The following is a 26,277-nucleotide window of genomic DNA, read 5'->3' as shown; positions in this document are numbered from 1 at the left end:
ATATGCCTTCAGATTACAGTTTGAGAAAAAAACAATAATAAATTAGATCTAAGATAATAGCGTCTTAATTTTAGGCGACATTAAGTGGTGCAATGACCCTATTACAGCTACAATGTTAGTTATTCAGGAAATTCAATTGCTAATTTGAGAGCCAAAACATGAATAAAAAGTTCTGTCACCAATATAACCAGTCAGGTTTAGTCACAGCACTACCTAGTGGTGACAGGAAATTACATTGTTATATTCTGTAATTGGGATTTATTGTTACATGATGCTTTAACCTTTTCTGACCTAATACTGCAGTTTGTTTGGCTTTTTAAACCACTTACATTCCCTGCACCAAAGACAATAGAGAACAGAATAGAGAGCAACTTTACACGATGTAAATGACTTACTAATCGTGTTGTAGCGCATTATAAGTACTGAAATACACAGTACATATTTCAGAGGAAGCTTAACTTTCCTTTGGTTGTCTAAGAACAATTGCCACTGTTGTTAAGGTATCATAGGTTGAAACCTTATATTATATTTACATTATAAACAGGCTTCTATAATTTAAATAATTAAGGGAAATAGTGTGATTCCTGTCAATTACTGTCTAAAATAAACTTGTAACATAATGTGTTACACATACATTAGAAAACATACAAAAACATTAGAAAACATATACAATATTATTACAATATTACAATTATATCAATGTACATATGTTTTGTCCAAAGGTGCAGCAAAGTAATTGCCCCTGGAAACCACCTGTGTGACCTTTATATTTCCTTTTTAAAGTGTTTCAAACTTGGACATTTCATTTCAACTTCAAAATCTGTTCCACGGTCATACCCAATTCATAGATATGGAAAACATTTTGCGGGGCATGCGAATGCAATGCATTTCGAAGTTTTTGCAGTTAAGGATCATTAGTCCTTATTGAGACCAAATTTGTGTCCTTATAAGTTAAGAACATCATTTCTGAGGAACTGGTTTAGTTTAGGGCTAAGATTTGAATTGTGGTAAGGTTTAGGTTGGGGTTAGGCATTAACTGGTAATGGTTAGGAATAACACTTTGTCTAGGTTGGTCAAACCTGTGTGTGTGTGTGCGTGCGTGCGTGTGTGTCCAGGTATGTGTGTGTAGTATGACGGCTCAGCAATAATTTCCAGTTTCTTGTACTTGTAAGAGCTTAATTAAATATTATTTCGTGATTGTACCTGTTTATTTTGTTTTATTTAAGTTTTAATCAAAAGCTTAGGCTTTTCTGTAATGCACTTTAGGGCTGGGCGATATGGCCTCAAGTCAATATCACGATATATTGAACAGCTCACCTCGATAACGATAAATGAACGATAAGTTTGAAGTTGCCAAATGACGTCATCACCTAATTTGCATAATTGACAATTTGCCTGATATAAGTGTCTGTTTTTTACTCTATTTTCATTGCAACGTCTGCTTGGAAAAGGTTTGAGTTACTAAAATTTTTGGAACTTGGTTAATCAGTCAGTGTCATCGTGGCCGACCATGTAGCACCACTTTCCAGTCCATTTGGTGGTGATCTCTTGTTTTAACCTGAGAGTTTATGTAAGGAGACCTACCAGTGTTCCTACTGGAATGGAATGTGAGATCGAAGACATTTGCTGAACTTGAATATCGAAGCAGTCTGGTGCAGGTGGAAATGAGTAGTGACTCTCCGTGGACACTAAACACAGAACAAGCCCTTTTTTTATAGAGTGAGATGTCAGCAAATGTCCCTATACAGCACCACTGTCCTTTTTTAGACACCAGCAAGCAAATGAACATGATCTATTTTAGTCCTAAACAGATGCTTCTGGTTTTTAAACCTCACCACATGCATAACCAGAAAAAGGTTGACATCAACATAATTTTCTGCAAAAGGTTCTTCAGTTTGTACACTATCAATTTGTCATGTAAGTTACATCATTTTGGTTCAGAAATAACTTGCATTATGCAATCAGTGATGCAATGTAACAAAGTAGTATTAGTTAATTACTGTACTTAACAGTTTTTTGGGCAGCATGTGTATACAAATCTGATTTACTGTCTGTCTCAACAGACAGTAAATCAGATGGAAGGCACTGATTAACATTGTATATGTACTAAAAAACCCAGGCATTCAGATGTATGCATTCACAAGGTTCTTCGGTAGAAAGTCACTCAATGATGCAAGAGGAAAAGACGGCAACAGAGATTAACAGCAGTGGTGATAAAGGTTTGTGCTCCACATTAAGGTAGTGAATAAACAAAATTCTCATAAATTAGTTAACTTGTAATTTTACTTTCAGTACTGAAGTACACTTAATGACAAGGCCCTGTCACATTCAAGTACAATAAACATTTGATACATTTTTTTCAATAGGCAACTGTGACCAGTGACTAATTGTACTTTTTAGTCAAGTGTTGTTTTAGAGTAACCCATAAACTCAATGAACTTGTGAATTTACCTGTGTGGTAATGCACTTTTTAGGGGACAGGATAGGACCACATGAGATTATATTATTTTGAATGCTATATCCTGAGATGTCAGCTCTGTTTATAGAGCAGACTCATTCAGAAACATTAGTCTGCTAATCATTGAACATTAGCTTCTACTATTTGAACACAAAGACAAAGTGCAGGTGAATATTCTTGTATCATCACTAAAATATTGGTAATATACACATTACATTTGTTATAAGTATGTTATTGTATAATATAGTATATTGTAGTAAAAGAATGCTAAAAAAAGAGCAGGTGACTTCGATAGATCCTGTTTGTTCAGTTGTGTTGCATTTTCAGCTGTGGTTATCTAAGAGCAGAGGAACAGGGCCAGCACAGAGTATGTTACATCACCTGTAAGCGCTCTGTATGCTGTAGATTTTAACATTACTACAAACTAAACTAAACTTCACATCCTCTCAAACACTTTAATTAATAAAAAAAAAATCCAGTTTCTGGAGAAAGATATTTATTTTCACTTCACTGTGTCCCAAAACACACATCAGTGAGCTACACCGTTACCCTGGGAGACATGCTCCTTCATCTACACAGACTGTCCATTTTGAATCAATCCCAAATTTACTGTAACTTCATGCTGTTAAAATGCATTGCAGTAAAAAAAATAAAAATAATGAGTGCACTACTTTCTGTACCAGTCTTTAACGATGTATTTCTTCAGTAGCAGGAAACTCTGCAAGCACTAAGACACAATAACAGGCCTTCAAGCACCACAACCTGAATTCCATCAGTTCAGTTGTGTTGGGTTGGAGACTTATGGACTTATGGTGTTTATTATGTTGCACATCAGCATCCTCCACAGAGGTTTGCTAGGTTCTGTGTGATGTGAATTTTGTCATCCACCCATTTCAGCAGTGGCATAATGTGGACACTAAGTGGATAAACACAAGCAGACCTCCAGTTTAAGTCCATGTGGACTGTACGCACCAACTGCGCATGCTCCCTGTAGCACAGCATTTTCCAGTCAAGTTGGTGGTGTGCTCTTGTTTGACTCAAAAGAGACAACAAAGAAGAGAGTAACAATGCACTAGCATACAAGTAAGCACTCAAAGAAAATTCGACATTAAAATGGGACAAACAGAATCGCCTGGAATTGAATGTAAGATCAATTACACATGCATAGAACGCAAGATTAATGTGAACCTTTAACCGCTAAGTATGAACACAATCACTGACATGTAAACGCATGCGGTAATGTAAGGTAGCTCTCTGTGACCAAGGAAAATATGTGCTATAGGAAGTATGACCCAGCCCTAAAATGACAGAGACAGATCTCTTAACACCTGGACAAGTCAAACCTGAATGATTTGCTCGATTAGTTATTATTAGAGGCGAGTTTTTCTACAAATCGGATGAATCCATTTGTAGAAAAGATCCCTGTGTTCATAAAGAAGCAAATCCACAAACATGTACACATCATCCATTCTCATAGTAACTGATCCTCCTTGATGTACCTGTGTTCTGTTGCTGCCATGTTGAACACCCATCAATCAAACAGGCCAGTCCTCTCCTGCTTTCAGGTCCCACTGTGTTCCACTTATCTGTTCTCTTCTCCATTTAGAAGTGTTTGTGGGTGTGTGTGTGTGAGCTTGTGTGAGTTTGTGTGTGTATGAGCTCGAGTCAGTGTGTGCAGTCTATTGGAAGGCCAGAAGAAACATGAGCACCACATTGATGATGATGAGCAGCATCATGATGAGGAACACCACCACCTTCTGGGTCTCGGGAGGGAGGTTGCAGCGCAGCACGGTGTTGAGGAATCCTATCCTCTGTCTGCTCCACCTCCCCGAGCCATTGCCGCGAGCCATCAGTCCCCTGGTTTCCTCCGCTTCCTCCTCCTCAGCACTGCCTCTCCTCCCCCTTCGCCTTTCCCTCAGTGCTGAGCCTCCACACCACACTACGTCGCCCCGTCCTGCTTGACTATACCCGTTGTTGTTCTCCACTGCACTCCTCCTCCGCTCGGCTCTGACACTCGCCTCACCTGCTTCTCCTGCCACTTTGACGATGACCAGCGTTGCCCCGGCCTGCCAGTGGAGGCTGGGTGCCTGTCTGTGTCAGCGTGTGTGTGTGAATGTAAGCTCTGTGAAGATTTTTGTGTGCTACGTGCTGAGCATCACTCCCTTGTCCGTTTTCACTCCTCTCTTCCTCTTTGAGTAACAAGCACCTCCTTTCTGTTCCACCAATTTTGCCCTCCTCTTCTTTCTGGTTCCTTCTCTCTCTCTCTCTTTCTCTCTCTCCTGGTCAGGATGTCAGAATGAAAGATGGAAGGTAAGAGGCTGCATCACTCCTGCTGATGCTCATTCCTCTGCTGCCTTTCCCTCTTTCCAGCTTGTTCTTCTACAATAGCCTACAAACGCTCAGTCATTCCATTCTCTAATAACAACCGGCCCTTTGTTCCTCCCGTAGCTTTTTTCTCTTCTATCTCTCCGTCTCTGTCCACCTTTTGTCTCCAGTAAGCTCTTGCTAAAATGGTGTTCCGTGGCCGTTCTACCAGGATCACCCTCTTTTCCTTTCCCCCTTCTTTCCCTGAATTTTTTTGTGTTCCCACCCTTACATAAGCAACAGCCAATCAGAATGCAGAATGTGTCAGCGTATCCTCGATACCAGAGTGATTGAGGCAGGGCCATAGCAACCTCTGGGAGGATGAGAAAGGGGGGTGGGGTGGGCTGTGAGGGTAAATGTGAAAGCCATGCAGAGTAATGGATGGATCTTAAGGGAAAAGGAGAGAAGAGCGTGTGTGTGTGTGTGTGTGTGTGTGTGTGTGTGTGTGTGTGTGTGTGTGTGTGTGTGTGTGTGTGTGTGTGTGTGCGTGCGTGCGTGCGTGCATGTGAGGACATTTTAAATTAGTGACCTTACAAACTGTGGTAAGGCTAGGGGTACTAAATTTGTTTTTGAAACACCTTTGATGTCAAATGTTGAAAATGATGAAACCCTCTTCACATCTTGATAGCTATCAATCAATAAAATTGTCTAAAAATATTGTTTATTGTTGTTAACACAACAAAAAAAATAGTTTAGTGTACCACTAGTAATGATATCAAACCAAACGAAAATTCACTATTAGCATCAACTATTGCCCTGAAGTGCAAATCACCACCACAAATAGGAAAACACAACTTAAATTACTTGAATCCAAAAGCAGACAAAAGCAGAAAACAATAACTGAAATGGAAAAGGTATATACTGTCAACAAGGATAGTCGCTGATTGGATGGACACAATGTCAAGACGCATGACGTAAACTGCAGTAAAGCAGGGTTGTACAGAAGAAAATAATTTAGATCTAGCTGAGGTGAGGTGTGCCCGTCAGACACTGCGGTCAAGTCAGCTGCCACTTGGCTTTCTGTGGTCAAATCAGCCACTCCTAAATGTGAAGTCTCTCCTTTACGTCAATTGTACTCAAATGGTCAAAGCAGTTTTCTAAATAAAGTCCTACCAAAAGGGAACACAAATTACTGAAAAGAAGAATGTTAAATTATATGTGAAAAAAATTATATCTTGTCATTACTAATTATGTCAAATAAACAATTAGTAAAATTTATAGCTCGAAAATGTATATGGTGCAGCTATAGTCGTTTTTTATAGTGTCTAATACTCTTATCTCTATTTTTCTACCTTAGGTTATTTTTAGCTGCTGTAACACTGCAATAGATATGGCAGACATAAAAGAATATCTTGTATTATTTAAATTTTTTTGAAAATATTAGTAGTAGTTTGAGTAATAATATGATTCCGGCACACTTCACATTTGACAGCTGATTTGACCGCAGTGCCTGACTGGCACAGCTCACCTCTGGGAGATCTCAATAGTTTTATTTTCTATAACCCTGCTTTATTGCAGTTTGTGTCCTGAAACCAGCACTTTACTTCCAGTTAAAAGACAGTGTCTGTAATAATTTATTGCTGTTGTGTTCTGCTTTAGTTGTAATTTTTTAAAGTGGACCTAGACCAAAAGAAGGAGCTGCGCTTCTGAGAGCTGGTGTACTGATTATGTCACTTCCGGGTGTTGGCCAATCACAAGACAGTTGGGAAGGCTCTACACTGGCTGGTCAATCACAACGCAGTCTATCTTCTGTGTGTGAGATTTCAGTCTGAAACACAGCGGCTGAGGAGAGCGTCAGTAAGGAGAGATTTCTATCAGCTCATTTACAGCAACTAGGAGGTTATTAATGTAAGTCGACCTCCATAACTGACATATATGTGCAACAGTACCACTCTATGCGAGCTTTAAGTTAGTGTTGTTTTTCAGTTAAACCTTAAATGCGGCTTCAAAAAAGTTACGTTAACACACCTAGCACACCAAATGGTGCGCATGAAAGTACACAGCTATAAAAATAGTATACATTTGTTTTTTTTTTGTTGTTTTTTTTAAGTTTTAGACCAACATCTGTTCTTTCCATACATATAAAATATTAATATATTTTATTTATTTTTAACCCTTAAACTGCCAGGTTTAGTCATGATGCACCTTATTTTATGATTAAAAAAATGACAAAAAATTATTATTTTCAGTATACTTAATGCAAACTTGATTGATATTGTTTTGATTATTGCAGCCTGGTATATGTAAAAGATTACCAAAACCATTTTTTTTTTTGCATTATTTTTTTTTTGTAATGTCAGATTTCATAAAATACCATTGTTAACATACCGAGAGCACCAATACAAATACAAGCTATAAAACATGTGTACATTTATATTTTCATTTTGTTTGTATGTCGTTTTTTAGACCAACATTAGACCTTATTATAGATACCAAATAAAAATAATTAGTTTTTACGCATTGTGAACCATGGTTCTTCCCAGCTGCTCCTCTTCCAGCCCAAATGAGGAAAATAAATAATCAATAGTCACAGTCACCGTCCCAGCCCCATCTGTCATGTACAACACGACCCTCTCTGTCCTTGGTTTCGTTCTGGCAGCGCACTAGCTGACCAATAGACGCCAACAGAAGGTGTCCAAACAAAGCCCGCAAGGTGGTGGCATCGAGGTCCTTCCACTCGGGCACTGTCTTTCTCACATGCAGTTTGATTTATTCCGTGATAAGTTTTGTGATCTCCGTGGTGAAAAATAAATGAAATGTGTCAATCGGCTCACTAACAATGGCCACGGCATAGCGGGGAGGTTCTGGAGTTAGTCCCGAGTCTGGAGGTGTGCACTGGTGCGTGTTTGTGGGTGCCCAGATCTCTCCATTTTTGGATTTCCACAAAAGGTCCGCTAGTGTCACCTCTTCCCCACAGTCAGAAGAGTCAGTGGAGTTGGTGTGACACGAGAAAGCCCCCGGGAAGTACTCTTCATCGGCTGTGTCAGTGTCCGAAGCTGATGGAACGCTCCATGCGCTCAGGTTCAATTACCATTTTTAGCGCCTCCGCTGTGTCGCTGTGATGCTTTATTGTGTGTGGTTTGACATGCAGCGTCCAGCTATGCTCCTTAGCTATGCACACCTCATCACGTATACCTGTGATTATTGCAGTGCAGCACACAGGTGCACAGATCGGGGTTTGTTTTGGCTCTAATTTTTGCTGTACATTTGATGTGCTGGGAAATCCTGTGTTTTGGATATTTCAAAGCAGTGGGGAACCCATAATTTAGATGTCAGAGTGATTTGGAGACTGTACTTTCAAGTTTTGGTGGTTTGAAAGTTTAAAAAAGAGCTGCCACTTGAAAGCGCTTTTACGCATTCTGGCACACTGTAAATGCACTGTGCACGTTGAAGACACGTGCTTGCGCACACGCGCACATTCACATGCACACATGTACTCACACACCCACGCAAAATTTCTGCCTGGGGGCGGGGTTTAATGGGAGTGCCCTTGATCAGAAAAAGCTGTTTTTATCTCCATGTGCCAAAAAAAAGAAAATGTAATCTTGATAGAAATTGGTCAGAGCACACATTTAAAGCCTTTTGCTTCAAATGATGCAAAAACATTTGAAGATTCATGTTTTTTACTTTATATTTGATGATTAGTGATTTGAATGGGTTTCAATGAGCACATTTTGGTGCGTAGTTGTGTGAGTTGGGTGGTAGCCGAAGGCGAGGACGCAAGCGGGCTGACCCTCATCTACAGAAGCTCCAGAAGAGAGGGTAGCCTCCCTCCACCTTTGGGCTCAAAGTTCCCACCCTTTCTGGAGTCCCTGGGGGGGTGCTAGAAAGCGCTCCTCCTGAGAACTTCGTCATTCTGCTGGGGGACTTCAGTGCTCATGTGGGCCATGACAGTGGGACCTGGGCAATGACAGTGGGACCCCCCCGATCTGAACCCGAGTGGTGCTTTTATTGTTCTTCTTTTATTATACTTCTGTGCTCGTCATGGATTGTCCATAACTAACACCATGTTCAAGCATAAGGGTCAATGATCAACTTTGTAGTCGTGTCATCAGACCTGCGGCCATATGTCTTGGACACTTGAGTGAAGAGAGGGGCAGAGCTGTCAACTGATAACCACCTGGCGGTGATTTGGCTCTGATGGCAGGGGAGGATGCCGGACAGGCCTGGCAGACCTAAACGTGTTGTGAGGGTCTGCTGGGAACATCTGGCGGAATCCCCTTTCAGAAAGCGTTTCAACTCCCACCTCCGGCAGAATTTTAACCACGTCCCGAGAGAGGTGGGAGACATTGAGTCCGAATGGGCCATGTATGGCCGCAAGGTGGTTGGTGCCTGTCGCGGCGGCAACCCCCGAACCCATTGGTGGACACCGGTGGTAAGGGAGGCGGTTGATGGGTACCGGCAGGCCTAGCGCAAACGCGGCTTCGGCGGTCTCTAAGGCAAAAACTTGGACATGGGAGGAGTTTGGTGAGCCATGGAGAACAATTTCCGGACGGCTTCGAAGAGGTTCTGGTCGATAATCCGGCGACTCAGGAGGGGGAAGCACACTGTGCACAGTGGGGATGGGGTGCTGCTGACCTCGACTCGGGACGTTGTGGGTCGTTGGCGGAATTACTTCGAAGATCTCCTCAATCCCACTGACACGCTTTCCAATGAGGAAGCAGAGTCTGTGGACTCAGGGCAAGGGTGATTGTACTGCTGTGCGTCATCCTTAGGGTATTTTGACCAAAGCAGGACACAGACATGTTCATTAGGACACAAGGGAAATAGATAAGGTTGGAGAAATAGGGTATAATATGAGTCCTTTAATGTTGTGTTTTCAGTTAATGTCATGTTTTCTGCTTTTCCTGTTGTGTTGCGTTTAAGTTGTTGTGTTTTCTGCTTCGTCATGTCTCCTGACTTTGTCGTTGTGTTTTCAGTTAATGTTGTGTTTTAAGTTAGTATTGTTGTGTTTTCCTATTGTGGTGGTGATTTGCACTTCAGAGCTACTGTACAATTCACTCTCTAGTATTGCCATAAACTGTTTAGATATGGATATAGCCATTTGATCCGAAAAGTGAGGATGCAGGACTGAAGTAACAGTTAGCCACCAGGGGGCAACTCCCCTGGTTTTTAAATCAGTAAACTAGAGTTAACGAGCTCAATCACTAGTTTGTGTCTGCTTCAACAGAACATGACATGATTTCATTGAACTTTGTTACCATTTTGAGGAAAATAGAAGTTAAAACATTAACAGGTTAACATTGTTAAGACTGTATATTGACATCACCTGCAATCAGGCACCGATTGGATGATACCAGCTGTCAATCACACTCATATATGACAAGCTTTATTGAAGGTTGATTTAATGAAAAAGATGAAAATCAGTGATTTTAACATCACAGCACACAGGAGTTGTTGATCCACTGCTGCCTCCATCACTAAGTTCAAATGTCTTTTTTGTTAATTCGGCATTAAAAATCCTTCATTCAGGTTAACCTCAGTGACACAACGTGACCACACGAGGCAGCAGTAGACCAGTCGCTCCTGTGTCCCATACTTTCCCGTGTGATTTATCTAGAATGGTAACTGCTTGGAGCCATCATTATCATGACAACAGTGTCTGTCTTCTCCGGATTCCGTGAACAAAACCAAAACCAAAATATGATACCTACTACATTAAATATTGGTTTTCTCCTTTTGTGGACAAAAGAGAGACAAATACACAGTGAGTTGTGTGCAATGAGTGCCGACATATGAAAAAAGGCAGTATGTATTACTGCAATATTTTTGCAATAACTTGAGTGCTTCAAAGATAAATGTTGGTGCCAAGGCTGGATCATTTGAGAGCCAGTGGAATAAAAGACATGACTGACCCACAGGGTGGCAGCAAAGACCTGATTCTGCCTCGTAGTCAGAGAGAAGAAGAAAACTGTCACTATAAACTAAATGCTATGAGATATGGCAGAAGATAGTAGCTAAGTAAATTCAGTTTAATACCTGATGTGACAGCTTAATATGTGGATTAGCATTTTTACATGGTCGGCCACAGATAATTCTAATTATGACAGAACTCCTTTCAATGCTGACTCATTCAACATGACACACATCTGAGATGGTGCATTATGAGAATCCAGAGCAGCTATCCATGACATCCAAATATTCTAGCAACCTCAGATTTTACCCTGTCCTCCCCGGCTAAAAGGCAAAGAGAGTAATTTCAGTCATGTAGGAGTAAGTGAAAGAATGTAAGCTCAAATGCAGCGTTTCATTCACAGCAGATTGTTGAGTTGAGACAGGAACCATTCAGGAAGTCATTGTGGGTAAGCAGCATTGTTGAACTCCATTTTCATGATTCAAAATATCGCGGTTGTGTGTATAGCATGATTTAGGTATTTTTAAGCAAAAATACAGAAGAATAGATTGTATAGCAACTTCTGTGGAACTAATATCAAGCATAATGTATGACTGTGGTAACAAAACAGGTTTATTCTCAATCAAGTTTTTTCCAAAGACCAAAGGCTGCCCTCCCCACAACCACCACCACCTACACTTTTGCTCTATAGCTGGGAAGAGGTAAAAACGACATTTAGCAACAAAATGGGGTAATTTCTTGGAGTTAACTCTGCAGAGGCTCCAAATTATTTATTTGTGCGCTTTAACTGCAGTATGTTTTTGGCAACTTTTTTTTCATTATTTAAAACAACAGTTTTTTTTGTTTTTTTTCAGAAAAGCAGCAGCAGGGATTTCGACCCAGAGACAAAGAGCACTGTCCTACACTGAATGGAAATCTCACGTTGTATAGCACTCACCCCTTGGTATGGTCTTTTAACCATCTTATTCTAAATATTACCCATTGTAAAGCCACCATTAGTATTATTATAATATTATGTCCCCCCAATTGGTGGCATTTAAAACACCACCTTTGCCATCCGCACTTCATCACATAAATAATTGTCTAGAACAATCATAATGCTTCTTACCAAACTGGTGAAGTCCCTCATTGAGTGGTAGAAACAACATGTCAAACAACATTCTGCCTACCTCATTGATGGCCAGCTGTTCCCCTCCCCCTCCTCCTGGGTGTCCAAAACGATGTCCAGAACTTCGAAAGTCTTCATACAGCAGATCGTCTTCACTCCCCAGCTCGTCTCCAAACCCTGCCTGCTTTGATGCTCCATCAGGAATGACCACCGCTGGGACAGGAGGGAGGAGGAGGACAGGGAGAAACAAGCACAAAAGAATTAGAATGTGAGTGAATTAGAAACAATTATTTAGCCTGAAACGGTGACTGCTGTGTGTGATGACTGTTGTAATTCACCAGACAAAACCTATAGTCAAATGAGGTGAGGTACAATGTGAGTACCAGCCTAAAGTACAGGACACAAAAATGTCCATCAACAAAAACTTAATATGACTTGTTACCTGGTAAAGTATAAGCTGATCAGGCCTCACTGCTAATTATGGCCCATTTCCACATGGGGGTGCTGAGCTGCCTTGGTGGAGGTCTGCGCTCTTGGAGTGCTTTTCTAGTTCTAGCTTGTTATTAGTTATTAAAACTACATATAAACTGTAATATATGACTAAGACACATTTAGGCAAAATATAAAAACGGTTTCCCTAAAATTAGGCTTATTTTACTTTCTAAAAAAATCTATTTTGGCAGTGATATACAGAACGGCTACAGTGTCAACCTGTCAGTGACTTGCAAGTCCTACTTGTCCACTGCTTGAACACCACATATCAGGGTGTGAAATATGAGTGTGAAACAAGAGTTTTTTGATGATAATGTTTTATTTTATGTTGCTTATGATGGAAATTAAATAAAAACGGACAAATCCTTCAAATATCAAAGCAGCCTTTGTAGGACTCATATTCCACAAACATCCTCTGAAGTGTCTCAACTCACTGCTTTTAGCTACCTGAGGTAAAAAGCTAAAAATACACTTGTTGTCACACCTCATTATAGGCGTCACACTGAGCCGCTGCACCGACAGCTGTTGTCACAGAGGATGTTCTTCTCAGTGTATCTGTCTCTCCGTCTCCATGGAGACAAATCACTATATCTGCCTCTCCCTGTCTCCGTGGTGATTCGTCGCGAGACAGACACAGTGAGAGAACACAACGGAAAGTGGAAATGAGACTCAGCTATTAAAGAACAGACAATGAAATGGAGGTAGGAGGAAGAGGTGTATTTAAAGCAAGGTGGGCAGTTAACAGCATCTGCTTAAATATACAATAACAACATTACTTCACTTTCACTGCCATCATAAGAACAGTGGACAGTGCAGCTGCTGCCCTCACGTGGGCACTGTGGGACATGATCATGTGTGATGCTGTGGACGTGTGAGATGGCCATTTTCTAATGATCAGAAGCTTCCCAGTTCAATCTTCTTAGACTGTGTCCTTAAGCAAGAACCTAACCACTATCTGATGCCGTACTGAATTATCAGTGTGTGAATGTGTAAAGCTCTTTAAGTATATGTGTTGTATTTACCATATGGAGGTCCTCCAGGTATCGACTGGCCTTTATTCATGAGCAGAGAGAAGCTGCAGTCTGGCAGCTAAATTTATGCACATGCCTAATTTTGTTTAATTAAATCTTGCACACTTTCTGCAAATCATATAAACTTTATTTAACCCTGTAAGACCAACTGTTACCTACTAACTATTACAACGTTACCTTTAGACATCCCAAAAAAACAATCTGTTACATTTTATCTGTTTTTTTTTAACCACATTTACATAGTGGATTCTATTGTTCAGTCTCGCAATGCTAGTGGATGTTACATTTGTTTATGTCCCGCTTTATGGCCATGAACGCACACAATCTCTCAAGATTTTCTCCGAACAAAATCTCTTTGTTTATCATTGGACTGGACTGGACTGCTATTACAATGTGTAGAGCATGCACATATTTAGTTATTGTGGAATAGATCATCACATTTCATTTAGAGCTTGTTACATATTTGTTGCAATTTTTCTTTTTGCAACACTGGGTATTTGTGGTAGTCCAAATAGCAGGCTTGTATTTTCTTTATACATGAACAGTATATGTTCTGACTCTTATAAGTGTCAGTTGTTAATGTTATGCAGCGACATCTAGTGGTGATTTGAATCATTGCGTTGTAAGGAGATCAACAGTACATGCACATGTACAGACTGAATGCTCCACCACCACATGCAGTTATTTGTCTCTCCTTGGAGTAGATCCATCAGTGAGTATGATCACTCATAGTTGCCTAAGTTATAGAAACGTGTAGATGTTCTACTGCTGTTGTTAGATAAGTTGCCTTATTTTCAGTTAGTATCAGGTTAATGCTAATCGCTAATGCTAATCGCAATGCTAACCGCTAGCATGGGTTTAGCTGGGCTAATTATATATAGAGTTAGCATAGACTGTTAATCCTTATTTATGATTTACAGCCTGTTTTATTTAGCTCATTTGCTTATGTTCTTTGAGTTAAGAATATTATAAGTATGCTGTGTTTATTTTGCTTATGTGGATGCTGCACATATCTGACTGTAACATATTGCTTATTTTATACTGTATTGCAGTTTTACAAAAAAGAAAACAACCAGGATTTCAGTAAAGAAAACACTCAACGAGTCTTATTGTTGATGTTCGCTATCTGTCTAACAGTACAGTACGTATCAGCCAGGACAGAATAGTAAAATGATGCCCACACAGCGGGAAAAGACAGCAAAATAACTTTGTGGATAGCACTCAGAAGCATAAACCTTCAGACTCAATCAAGATAAATTGCAAAGATGAGTTACAAGGATGAAGGCACACATCAGTCTCAGATGCAGACGAGGTCCAGAGTCTCCTCTTCTCTCAAGTCCTCCAAAAACTCTAATCGGACATCTGTCAGCGCCGCTGCGAGGAGGGCTAGGGCCAAGGCAGAGGCAGCAAAAATAAAGGTGTCTTACGCAGAGAAGGAAGCAGCCATCATGAAAGAAAAGGTTTCGATAGAGGCAAATCTTCATGTGTTGCAGCAAGAGAAGGAAGCTGCAGCAGCATCAAAAAGAGGCAGCAATATATGAAGAGGCAGCAGCAGCTGAACAGATAGAAAGAGACCCTCTTGGTGAGCTTCAGGATTTGTCTTTTGAAAATCCAACAAAACGCACCAGAGACTATATAGAAACTCAACATTTGAACAACATGCTCACCAAGAGCTTCATGATGCTACACCACAGCAGCCAATCCAACAGGATAAAACCCTAAGATTCCCACGCCCTATCAACGGTGCAAAAAAAACAGTGTGCCGATCACTTTACCCTGGTCGAAGGTCTAAGGACAGAGGATGTTACCAACCCTGTGAAGTCCCGTGAGACAAACTATGTTTTGTAAACTGTGGGCTATATAAATAAAGATTGATTGATTGATTGATTAAGCAGGAAGATAACTGCAAACACAGTGCAGATGAGCACTATGCACCTGCATCTACCCATGTGGCCCCCTGTATCCCAAATAAATATCCAGCTGCGACGTCACAGCACCTGATCAGGTCCAGCACAAGACACACTCGCCTTCAAATCCTCAGACTGACCTAGCCCAGTATCTGGTGAGAAAGGAAATGGTTAGCTCTGGGCTCCTTGCCTTTGATGATCGTCCAGAAAACTATTGGGCATGGAAATCGTCTTTCCTAGCAGCCACAAAGGAGCTAAATTTATCTCACCAGGAAATTTATCTCACCACCTCCTCGTGAAATGGCTTGGGCCGATGTCATCAGTACAAGCCAAACGGTTAAGGTCAGTGCATGTTAACAATCCTAGGGCAGGTGTGTATATGATATGGCATCGCTTGGAGGAAATGTATGGAAGCCCAGAGGTTATAGAAAATCCCCTACTGGGAAGACTAGAGGCTTTCCCAGTCATCTCTAACAGAGACACACACAAGCTTGTTGAATTAGGTGACTTGCTAAGAGAACTAGAAGCTGCTAAAGCGGAGGGATAGTTGCCTGGACTCGCATATCTAGACACATCAAGGGGTGTCAATCCTATAGTGGAAAAGCTTCCTTTCTCCCTCCCGCTGGATAGGGCAGGGATCCAAATACAAAGAGGATTTTCATGCCCCCTTCCCACCATTCACCTTTTTTGTCCACTTCGTATGTTGCCAGGCCAAGACCCGCTATGACCCCAGTTTTGCATTTAGCCTCTCCTCTACCCCAAGCCACTCCAAAATTGAAAGGTCACCTAAGTACCTCCCCCGAACAACTGTGACAGTCAGAAAAACGGCAGTCACTGCTGCAACTACCGCTACACAGGCTAATGCAGCTGTAAAGGATGAACCAGACAAGCAGTGTCCTATACATAATAAGGAATGTGAACGCGACAGACACATCTCAGCAATGCATCCTGGTCCGGCTCCTTGGTCGCTTGGTGAGCAGTTTCAGCACGCATCTGAGGATGAGCAAAGCGGGGAGTGTGAAGAGTGGACACCCCCTATAGTCATGTCCAAGTGTACAGAAATATGTGGTGGCTCCCCCAAGGCCAGATCCTGCTCAAAAATCTGCTTGGTCAAGGTTTATCACGTCGACAATCCAAGTAAAACTCACCGGGTGTATGCAGTATTAGATGACCAAAGCAATCGGTCGTTAGTAAAATCCCAATTCTTCGATCTGCTAAACGTTAACAGCAGTGCATCCCCCTATACTCTTAAAACATGCTCTGGCTCAGTGGAGACTGCAGGGCGGAGAGCAAGTAACATTATAGTGGAGTCACTTAACGGTAAAATCAAGGTGAATCTTCCTACTCTGCTAGAATGTAACAGCCTACCTGACGACAGATCAGAGATTCCAACGCCTGAGTGCACTAAATACTTTCCTCATCTCACTCCAGTGGCCGATAAGATCCCACCTCTTGACACTAATGCTCCTATTCTCCTCCTTCTAGGCAGAGACATTATGAGCTTGCATAAGGTGCGTGAACAGCGTAACGGGCCTCATAACTCACCATACGCCCAGCGCCTTGACCTGGGCTGGGTCATAGTTGGAGAGTTATGCTTGAGTGGTGCTTACAAGAATGAAGTTAATGCCTACAAGACACATGTCCTTCAAAATGGACACTCCTCTTTCCTTAAGCCATGTACCAACAAGATCCACATAAAGGAGAGAGTAAAAAGTCCAGGGCGGCCTAGTCTTCAAACATCATCTTACAGCCAGGAGGATCTTTCAGGACACATGTCAAGATGGTTTTGGGGAAAGTGTGTTTCAAAAAACACCTGAAGATGAGAAACTAGCCATGTCAGTAGATGACAACAACTTTCTCAGAATAATGGAAAGCGAAGTGTACATGGATGACCAAAATCACTGGGTGGCACCACTACCTTTTCATTCACCTCGCAAGCCCCTTCCTAATAACAGAGAACAGGCCTCCCAGAGACTCTCCACTCTCCAGCGCTCATTCAGAAGGAGACCTGACATGAAACAGCACTTATTTGACTTCATGCAGAAAGTCATCGACAACCAGCAGGCAGAACCAGTGCCTCAATTGCAGCCAGGGCAAGAATGCTGGTATTTACCTACCTTTGGTGTCTACCACCCTCAGAAGCCTGGTAATCAGGGTGGTTTTCGATTCCAGTGCAGCGTTTAAGGGAACGTCATTGAATGACATGCTCCTCAGCGGACCCAACCTCAACAACACTCTAGTTGGAGTACTACTAAGGTTTAGGAGGGAGCAAATAGCCATCACAGCCGATATAGAACAGATGTTCTATGGGTTCAAGGTCAGAGAGGACCATCGCAATTTCTTGCGATTTCTGTGGCACCGAGATAACGATCCAGATAAGGAGATCATTGAGTACTGGATGACTGTACACATGTTCGGGAACAGCCCATCACCCGCTGTTGCAACATATGGGCTGAGAAAGGCTGCAGAACATGGAGAAACTGAACACGGCACGGATGCGAAGGATTTTGTCTACAGAAATGTTTATGTCGATGATGGTCTCACCTCAGTGTCAAAGGAGGATGACGCTACTTGATATACTGCAACGCACCAGGGGCCTCATGTACGAAGGTTGCGTACGCACAAAAGCGTGGCGTACATCCTTTTCCACGCTCACGTTCAGATGTATTAAACGTGAAATGACCGTGGAAATGTGCAGTGCCCACGCCAACTTCATGCCTGGCGTATGCCCGTTTCTCCAGCTATTGTTCCTGTGGCGACACTTAGTGGTGATGCTGGGAAACTGTTAATAATGTGAAAACATGTAGTCATCAGAGTGGTGTGCACATCAAAGACACACTTATGAACAATCTGACGTGAGCGAGTATTTAGGGAACGCAAGGATTTACTTGCAAACAATGATAATTGGCTCATAAGCCGATGCGGTCAGGAGTGAGCCAGTCAACCCTGAGCCGAGCCATGTCAGCTGTGTGGGATGGAATCATCCGAATATCATCCAGGTACATCACACTCCCATACAATGCTGTTGAACAGGCCAACATTAAAGCGCAATTTTCATCGAGAGCCGGTTTCCCTAATGTTCCCTAATCGGAGCTATTGACTGCACAGACATCGATATAAAAGCGCCGTCACAGAATGTGTTTACGTTAATAGGAAACATTTTCATTCCATCAATGTTCAAATCATATGTGATGCACAAATTGAACAGGCTGGAGGCTGGAACAGTGCACGATGGGTGGCTTCTGGGTGAGTAAATAGTTTATTATTTTAATTGTCAGTGCATCTTTGTTCAGTGCGTTATTTGATCAAAGAGGTGAATCTCAGGGCCTATTTAAATTGATTTGCATATGTAAATGGGGCGTGGACAGGGAGGGGTTTGGCACCTCTGCATGTGCGCTCAATTCCACGTTGATTTGGGATGTACAAAGGAAACGTGCTTGGATCCATGCGTACGCACACTTTGATACGTCTGAATTTATTTGTGCGTACGACAGTTTCTGGGTTTTGGCGTACGCCAAGATTTAGTAGGAAATCCACGCAAGTCTTTGTACATGAGGCCCCAGGGCCCTACTAGCTGAGTCCAACTTACGACTTCACATAATAGCCTCAAATAGTACAAAGGTCATGGAGGCCTTTCCTCCAGAAGAGCGAGCAAGTGACTTCAAGGATTTAGATTTAGGAGCAGACCCCTTGCCCCTCCAACGCAGTCTAGGGGTAAGCTGGGAACTCAAGAGATGTGAAACCATTCACTTGGAGAGGCATTTTGTCCACTGTAAATAGTCTTTATGATCCCCTTGGATTTGCTTCCCCGATAACAGTGCAAGGCAAGGCACTTGTAAGAGTCCTTTCTTCTGAGCAGTATGAATGGGACACACCTCTCCCAAAGGAGAAAGAGGCACATTGGAAAGCGTGGACTGACTCCTTAACTGAGCTGGAACAGATTCACATTCAGCGAACGTGCGTTCCAGTCTCCATGTCATGTTGTAAAAGGATAGACTCATGCGTTTTCTCAGATGCATCTACTATGGCAATAGCGGCTGTAGCCTACCTGTGTGTCTGGGACTCTGATGGAAAATTGCATGTAGGTTTTGTGATGGGAAAATCAAAGCTGGCTCCTAACCCCATGCACACTGTGCCACGCCTGGAGTTGTGTGCAGCAGTCTTGGCAGTCGAGCTGGCAGAACTGATCCAATTTAAAATAGATGTTGAGTTGAAGGCAGTCAGGTTTTACACAGACAGTCGTGTCGTGCTGGGCTACATCCACAACAGGTCAAGAAGGTTCTATACCTATGTAGCTAACCGAGTAGCTCGCATTCAGAGTTCCACCAAACCAACACAGTGGCAGTATGTGCAAACTGATGAGAACCCTGCCGACCATGGAACCAGGCCGATTTCAGTGGCTAACCTGGCCTCATCCAGTTGGTTTCTTGGCCCTCAATTTCTCTGCCAGCCAAACACACATCAAGGGGATGAGGAAGAATCATTCAAGCTTGTGCAGCCAGATACAGACAAAGAAATTCGGCCCGAAGTCACCTCTCTTGCAACCAAAGTTACAGAGCAGTCTCTTGGATCACAAAGATTTCAACACTTCTCTACATGGAAGAGATTAGTAAGAGGCATGACAAGTCTCATTCATGTATCCAAGTCATTCTCCAGTGAGACTAAGAATGATGAATGTAAGGGATGGCATCAATGTTAGCAGCCACATACCACAGAGCGCTTTCAAGCCAAGACAAGTATCCTCAAGGCAGTGCAAATGGATGTGTATCAGGAGGAGCTGAAATTTCTAACCCAGGGCATGAAAGTTCCCCCTTGTAAGGTTGGATCCCTTCCTTGACGAGGATGGACTGCTTAGGGTGGGAGGTCGCATACACAAAGCAGCTCTGGAAGATCAAGAGAAACACCCAATAATCCTTCCAGCTGGCCATCATGTAACCACTCTGCTAGTCCGGCACTATCATGATAAAGTGGCACACCAAGGTCGCCACTTTACAGAGGGTGCACTATGCGCCGCTGGAGTCTGGATAGTAGGAGGGAAGAGGCTCATCTCCAGCATCATATTCAAATGTGTCATCTGTAAGAAGTTGAGGGGCAAGCCTGAAGTTCAAAAAATGTCTGACCTGCCCACTGACAGGTTGGCTATGGACCCACTTTTCACCCATGTAGGACTTGATGTGTTTGGTCCGTGGAATGTTGAAACCCGGTGGACACGAGGTAGTGCTGCTGAGAGCAAAAGGTGGGCTGTCATTTTCACTTGCCTAAGTACAAGAGCCGTCCACCTGGAAGTCATTGAGTCTATGTCGACCTCAAGCTTCATCAACGCCTTGAGGCGTTTCCTGTCCATACGGGGACCTGTCAAACACCTCAGGTCAGATACTGTCGAACAGTACAGTACGTATCAGCCAGGACAGAAAAGTATACATTATATAATTTCTACCCTTGTGTTGTGTTCTGGTCAAATTTGACTGATTTAAAAGTTTTATCTCTAAAAACCCGGGAGTGGGGCTCGCAGGGGAGAGCGCCTGGTGGCCGGGTCTTTGCCCATGGGACCCGGCCGGGCTCAGCCCGAAAGAGCGACGTGGGCGCTCTTTCGGACCCACCACCCACATGAAGGGCCATAAGGGGCCGGTGCAATGTGGTTTGGGTGGCAGTCGTGGGCGGGGGCCCCGGCGGCCCAATCGCGGGACAACAACCCTAGCTATGGGGACATGGAATGTCACCTCGCTGGGGGGGAAAGAGCCTGAGCTTGTTCGGGAGGTGGAGCGATACCGACTAGAAATAGTCGGGCTCACCTCCACGCACAGTCTGGGCTCAGGAACCCAACTCCTTGAGAGAGGCTGGACTCTCTACTACTCTGGAGTTGCCCAAGGTGAGAGGCGACGGGCTGGTGTGGGCTTGCTTATAGCTCCCCAGCTCAGCCGCCATGTGTTGGAGTTCTCCCCGCAGAGCGAAAGCGTCGCGTCCCTCCGCCTTCGGGTGGGGGGTAGGTCTCTCACTGTTGTTTCGGCTTACGGGTCGAACGGCAGTGCAGAGTACCCGGCCTTTTTGGAGTCCCTGGAAGGCGTACTGGAAAGTGCTCCAACCGGGGACTCCGTAGTTCTGTTGGGAGACTTCATTGCTCACTTGGGTAACGACAGTGTAACCTGGAGGGGTGTGATTGGGAGGAATGGCATCCCCGATCTGAACCCGAGTGGTGTTTTGTTATTGGACTTCTGTGCTAGTCATGGTTTGTCCATAACGAACACCATGTTCAAGCATAAGGGTGTCCATCAGTGCACGTGGCACCAGGACACCCTAGGCCGGAGGTCAATGATCGACTTTGTGGTCGTGTCATCTGGCCTCCGACCGCATGTCTTGGACACTCTGGTGAAGAGAGGGGCTGAGCTGTCAACCGATCACCACCTGGTGGTGAGTTGGATCCGATGGCGGGGGAGGAGTTCGGCCGATAGTCGAACCTCGGATTCAAGAGGAACAATGCGGTTTTCGTCCTGGCCGTGGAACACTGGACCAGCTCTATACCCTTCGCAGGGTGCTCGAGGGTTCATAGGAGTTTGCTCAACCAGTCCACATGTGTTTTGTGGACTTGGAGAAGGCTTTCGACCGTGTCCCTCGTGGCATTCTGTGGGGGGTGCTCCGGGAGTATGGGGTCGGGGGCCCTTTGTTAAGGGCCGTGCGGTCCCTGTACGACCGGAGCAGGAGCTTGGTTCGCATTGCCGGCAGTAAGAGACTTGTTCCCAGTGCATGTTGGACTCCGGCAGGGCTGCCCTTTGTCACCGGTTCTGTTCATTATTTTTATGGACAGAATTTCTAGGTGCAGCCGGGGGCCGGAAGGGGTCTGGTTCGGGAGCAGCTGGATTCCATCTCTGCTCTTTGCAGATGATGTGGTCTTGATGGCTCCTACGAACCAGGAACTCCAGAATGCGCTGGGGCGGTTTGCAGCCGAGTGTGAAGCGGCTGGGATGAGAATCAGCACCTCTAAGTCCGAGGCCATGGTTCTCGACCGGAAAAAGGTGGGTTGCTCCCTCCGGGTCAGTGGAAAGATCCTGCCTCAGGTGGAGGAGTTTAAGTATCTTGGGGTCTTGTTCACGAGTGAGGGAAGGATGGAGCGTGAGATTGACAGGCGGATCGGTGCAGAGGCCGCAGTAATGCGGTCGTTGTATCGGTCCGTTGTGGTGAAGAAGGAGCTGAGCCGAAAGGCAAAGCTCTCGATTTACCGGTCAATCTACATTCCTACCCTCACCTATGGTCATGAACTTTGGGTTATGACCGAAAGAACAAGATCCCGGATACAAGCGGCTGAAATGAGTTTTCTCCGCAGGGTGGCAGAGCGCTCCCTTAGAGATAGGGTGAGGAGCTCTGTCACCCGGGAGGAGCTCGGAGTAGAGCCACTGCTCCTCCGCATCGAGAGGAGCCAGCTGAGTTGGCTCGGGCATCTGTATCGGATGCCCCCTGGACGCCTCCCTCGGGAGGTGTTCCGGGCATGTCCCACCGGGGGGAGACCCAGAGGAAGACCCAGGACACGCTGGAGTGACTACGTCACCCGGCTGGCCTGGGAACGCCTTGGGGTCCCCCCGGAAGAGCTGGAGGAAGTGTCCTGCGAGAGGGAGGTCTGGGCGTCCCTTCTCAGACTGCTGCTCCCGCGACCCGGCCCCGGATAAGCGGTAGAAAATGGATGGATGGATCTCTAAAAAAATATATAGTTAATTTGATCAGACTGAGCTAAAATCCCATGTCTTTGTCCACAAAGAGGACATCAACAGACAATTCAGTTCTGGGAAAGGTGAAAATGTTTTTGAATGTGGGGTGTGGAAGTAAGTGGGGGTATGCATGTTTTTCATTTAGTATGATAAGTAGAGACCATAGGCTAAGACATTTACATTTAGGGCATTTAGCAGATGCTTTTGTCCAAAGCGACTTACAATCAGCAGACAGTGTTGTCTGCCTTGAAAACATTTCTACCCTGAGCACTTGGTCCACCACCCTATCTATTCCTTCAGATTATGTACTACAATATAAAAAGCATATTTATACATGTTAATTCATTGCTATTTTATTTTCAGAATGCCACCAGCAAGGAGAGAGCCACGATACGGTGTGCAGGATGTGATTGATCTCATCCAAAATTGAGATGGAACTCGATGACACTGATGAGAGTGATGAAGACTCAGATGAAGATGTCCGTCAACAAGTGGACAAAGAAAACCACCCATGGACTGTCCAGCTGATCATTACGTGGACATCAAGCCAAAAACACACAAACACATCATGCACCGTGACAGGTGTCGCTGGCCTAAAAAAGATTTCATCAGCCCCAACACTGATTTTTCTGGTCTGGATATCATCTTCAGGCAAAGAGAGCCCAACAACAAAGACATCAGGAATCCCTCTGAATACTCAGAAGAGACCATCCAAGAGATGTGCACACGTGTCATTGCCACATTACCCAGTAAAGACAAGAGGATGCTGCAGACACTGCAATAAAGGATACACCAACATGCAATGCAGCAAGTGTGATGTTCGCCTTTGCTTTTCAGAGGACAAGAACTGTTTTTAGGGAAAAAAACAACCAATGATTTATAAAGGAACATCATGAAAATTTACAGGGGTGCCCAAACTTTTACATACCACTGTATATATTATAGATGCTCCGCAAGCTTAACGGATGGGAAGGAGGATTTTTTAAGCACCATTGGTTAAATGTTTATCCTCAACTGGAAGCCACCTGTGACCTCAAACATGACTGCTTTCATGCTGACAAAATCAAATTATAAAAATCAATGACTTCTCATTTTACTCTTATATGAGTGTCTGAACAAAACTGTAGGAATGAAATATTCATATCAAATTTTGGAATTGGGAAATGATGTGGCAGAAATGCAGTTTAATCCAGATCTGAGCATGTGCACAGATGGAGCAAAAAAATGAGACTCAGCTCTGCAAAAAAAGCTGCACACATGAAAGGAACAAACTGGACTGACTGGATCTGTCAGGGTACTCTTGGCACTTAGGATATAAAGGTTCATCTTGGCTGGAGAAAAATGAAGGAGGATATTCATATTATCAGAGCGGAGGCCATCGCAGTGTTGCTACTGCTACCATCCGCTGCTGTTGTTGTCTATTAATGTCAAGGTGATGGGTTGCAGAGTAAACCACTGTAATATTTATTTTAACAACACTTAAAATCCTTGTGATAGTTGTGATTCAAGGTTGTTTTTTTGCTTGTATGCATTTTGGAATGGTACAGAATCCAATCACTTTTAAGTAAAAAAGCTTGAAAACCAACGGTCACTCTCACTGAAAGCATGGCTTTTCCTGCATATCAACAGGGAAAAAAATGTAAAACACATTTTAGCCACTTTACTAAAAATGCACCTAATAAAGTCTACACCAGATTTTACAAAAGTTGTCCTGCATTACCAACAGATAAGCAAGTTTTCATGTTCATTGTTGTCTCATCTCCTTCAGTAATTCTTGTTGCCTCAGGCGAGGAGGGGAAATATGTTATTCAAAAGGTTTGAGTCCCCCAATCATACTGAGTCTAGTGGAATACTAGGTGTGAAAATGATGTGCGTTTCCTCCACATCAGAGAAAAACATGGAGCTGCATCAAATCCTATCGGTCTTGGGTTGTTTGTTTTTGTTGTTGTTTTTGGTGGCTCTGTGTGTCTGTCTGTCTGTTTGTGTTTCCGCACTTGCACTTGCCACTATGACCAGCAGAGGGCATCAGGGGCTTGTTGCGTGAATGGGGTGAAGTCTGCCATCTCTGATTCCCTTGTTCATTTGTTTTATGTGAACATACGACACAGACACTGCAACAATTGGTTCAGCCATTTCTTCCGGCTATCGTTTTTATGAGTTACCTCTTTGAAGCGGATCACAGTTTGGTTGCGCATTCTCACCTGCCCAAACAAATGGGACTTTCCAAGCAAAAGAACTAGGATTCGAATTGGAAGGGCTGGTATGAATATGACAAAAAAAACATAGGTCTCGGTTCGCTTCAAGCGAAACCAAATGCAGGAAGCAGGTTACCACGCATTGTGGGTAAACATACGGGCATGTTTAGAGCAATAGCCAGGAGAAATGTCTGAGCCCATTGTTGCAGTATATCTGTCTCGTATGTTCAGGGGATACGTTATTCAAAAGGTTTGGTTCGTTTCACTAAAGTGCAGTGTGAAAGCAAACTCAGACCGGCTGAATGTTGCAACCCCCAATTGAACCAAGCCCCCAATCATTCATCCAAAGAAGCGAACTCTGTTCCGCCTAAAACATAGGTCTCAAATGCAGGAAGAGAACTGTTGAAGCTGAGCTTCAAGTGATTTTAATGCGGAGGCTGCGACAGGAATATGAAAATCACGTAAAACAATCTGTCATCTGTGACAAACTGATTCTGAACAAACTAGTGAAATGTTCTGATCGCGTTCTAGCACAAGTTTACTAATGAAATGTAATACAACACAGAACATAATTGATGACATTTGAGAGGAAGCTGAGTTTCTCTTGCTGCCAAAGGGCAATCACCACTGATTAAGAAATCTCTGGGAGTTCCATTTATTTCCTATCAAGCTAACTAAAGTCTAAACTGTACAGACTCAGACCACAGAAGGTTTTCTTTTTTTTAAGAACAAAAAAACATATTAAACCTTTTTCCTTTGTCAACTCTGCTGGTTTTTTCTCTGTAGAAACCAGCTCGCCTCAGCTGCTGAGCGAAACGAACACACCACCTGTGTTCAGCCTATGGTGAACTCAAGCCAACTCACGCAACACACTACAGATGTTTGCAGACAGGGAATGTCCAGGAATTGGGTCAGGACATTTTTCAGAGATTGTTTTTTACTGTTCATGTAGAATGCTGAGGGAGATTGCCTGAGTCAGACACATTAACAAGAACATCTAGAACATTCATGTGAGAGAGGTGAGAGAGACAACAATTTTAGGCTTCACTTTAAGCAGGTTGACACTTTATTATCAAGCAACAAATTGACTTATTTATGAAGTCATTTCTATAATAAACCAACCATGAAAAGGATTCCATGATGTTCAATGAAGCAGGGAACGGAGGCCCCT

The 26,277-nt window shown here is 43.4% G+C and overlaps 1 protein-coding gene across 1 annotated transcript in view; it reads right to left on the bottom strand.

The window, feature by feature from the left end:
* The window catches only part of arhgef4 (Rho guanine nucleotide exchange factor (GEF) 4), a gene marked incomplete at its 5' end in the record, with an annotated part of 137,896 nt that overhangs the window by 79,402 nt on the left and 32,217 nt on the right, over positions 1-26,277 (bottom strand). Inside the window, one exon of the mRNA XM_083910866.1 lies at positions 11,846-11,997. Coding sequence (XP_083766992.1) covers positions 11,846-11,997 — 152 coding nt within the window. The remainder of the gene's footprint in view (positions 1-11,845; positions 11,998-26,277) is intronic.

This window comes from Microchirus variegatus (assembly GCF_963457635.1).
Source record: "Microchirus variegatus genome assembly, chromosome: 2".
Lineage (NCBI taxonomy): Eukaryota > Metazoa > Chordata > Actinopteri > Pleuronectiformes > Soleidae > Microchirus > Microchirus variegatus.
Note: the sequence above shows the minus strand (reverse complement) of the source record. Positions and strands in the feature narration are given on the sequence as shown.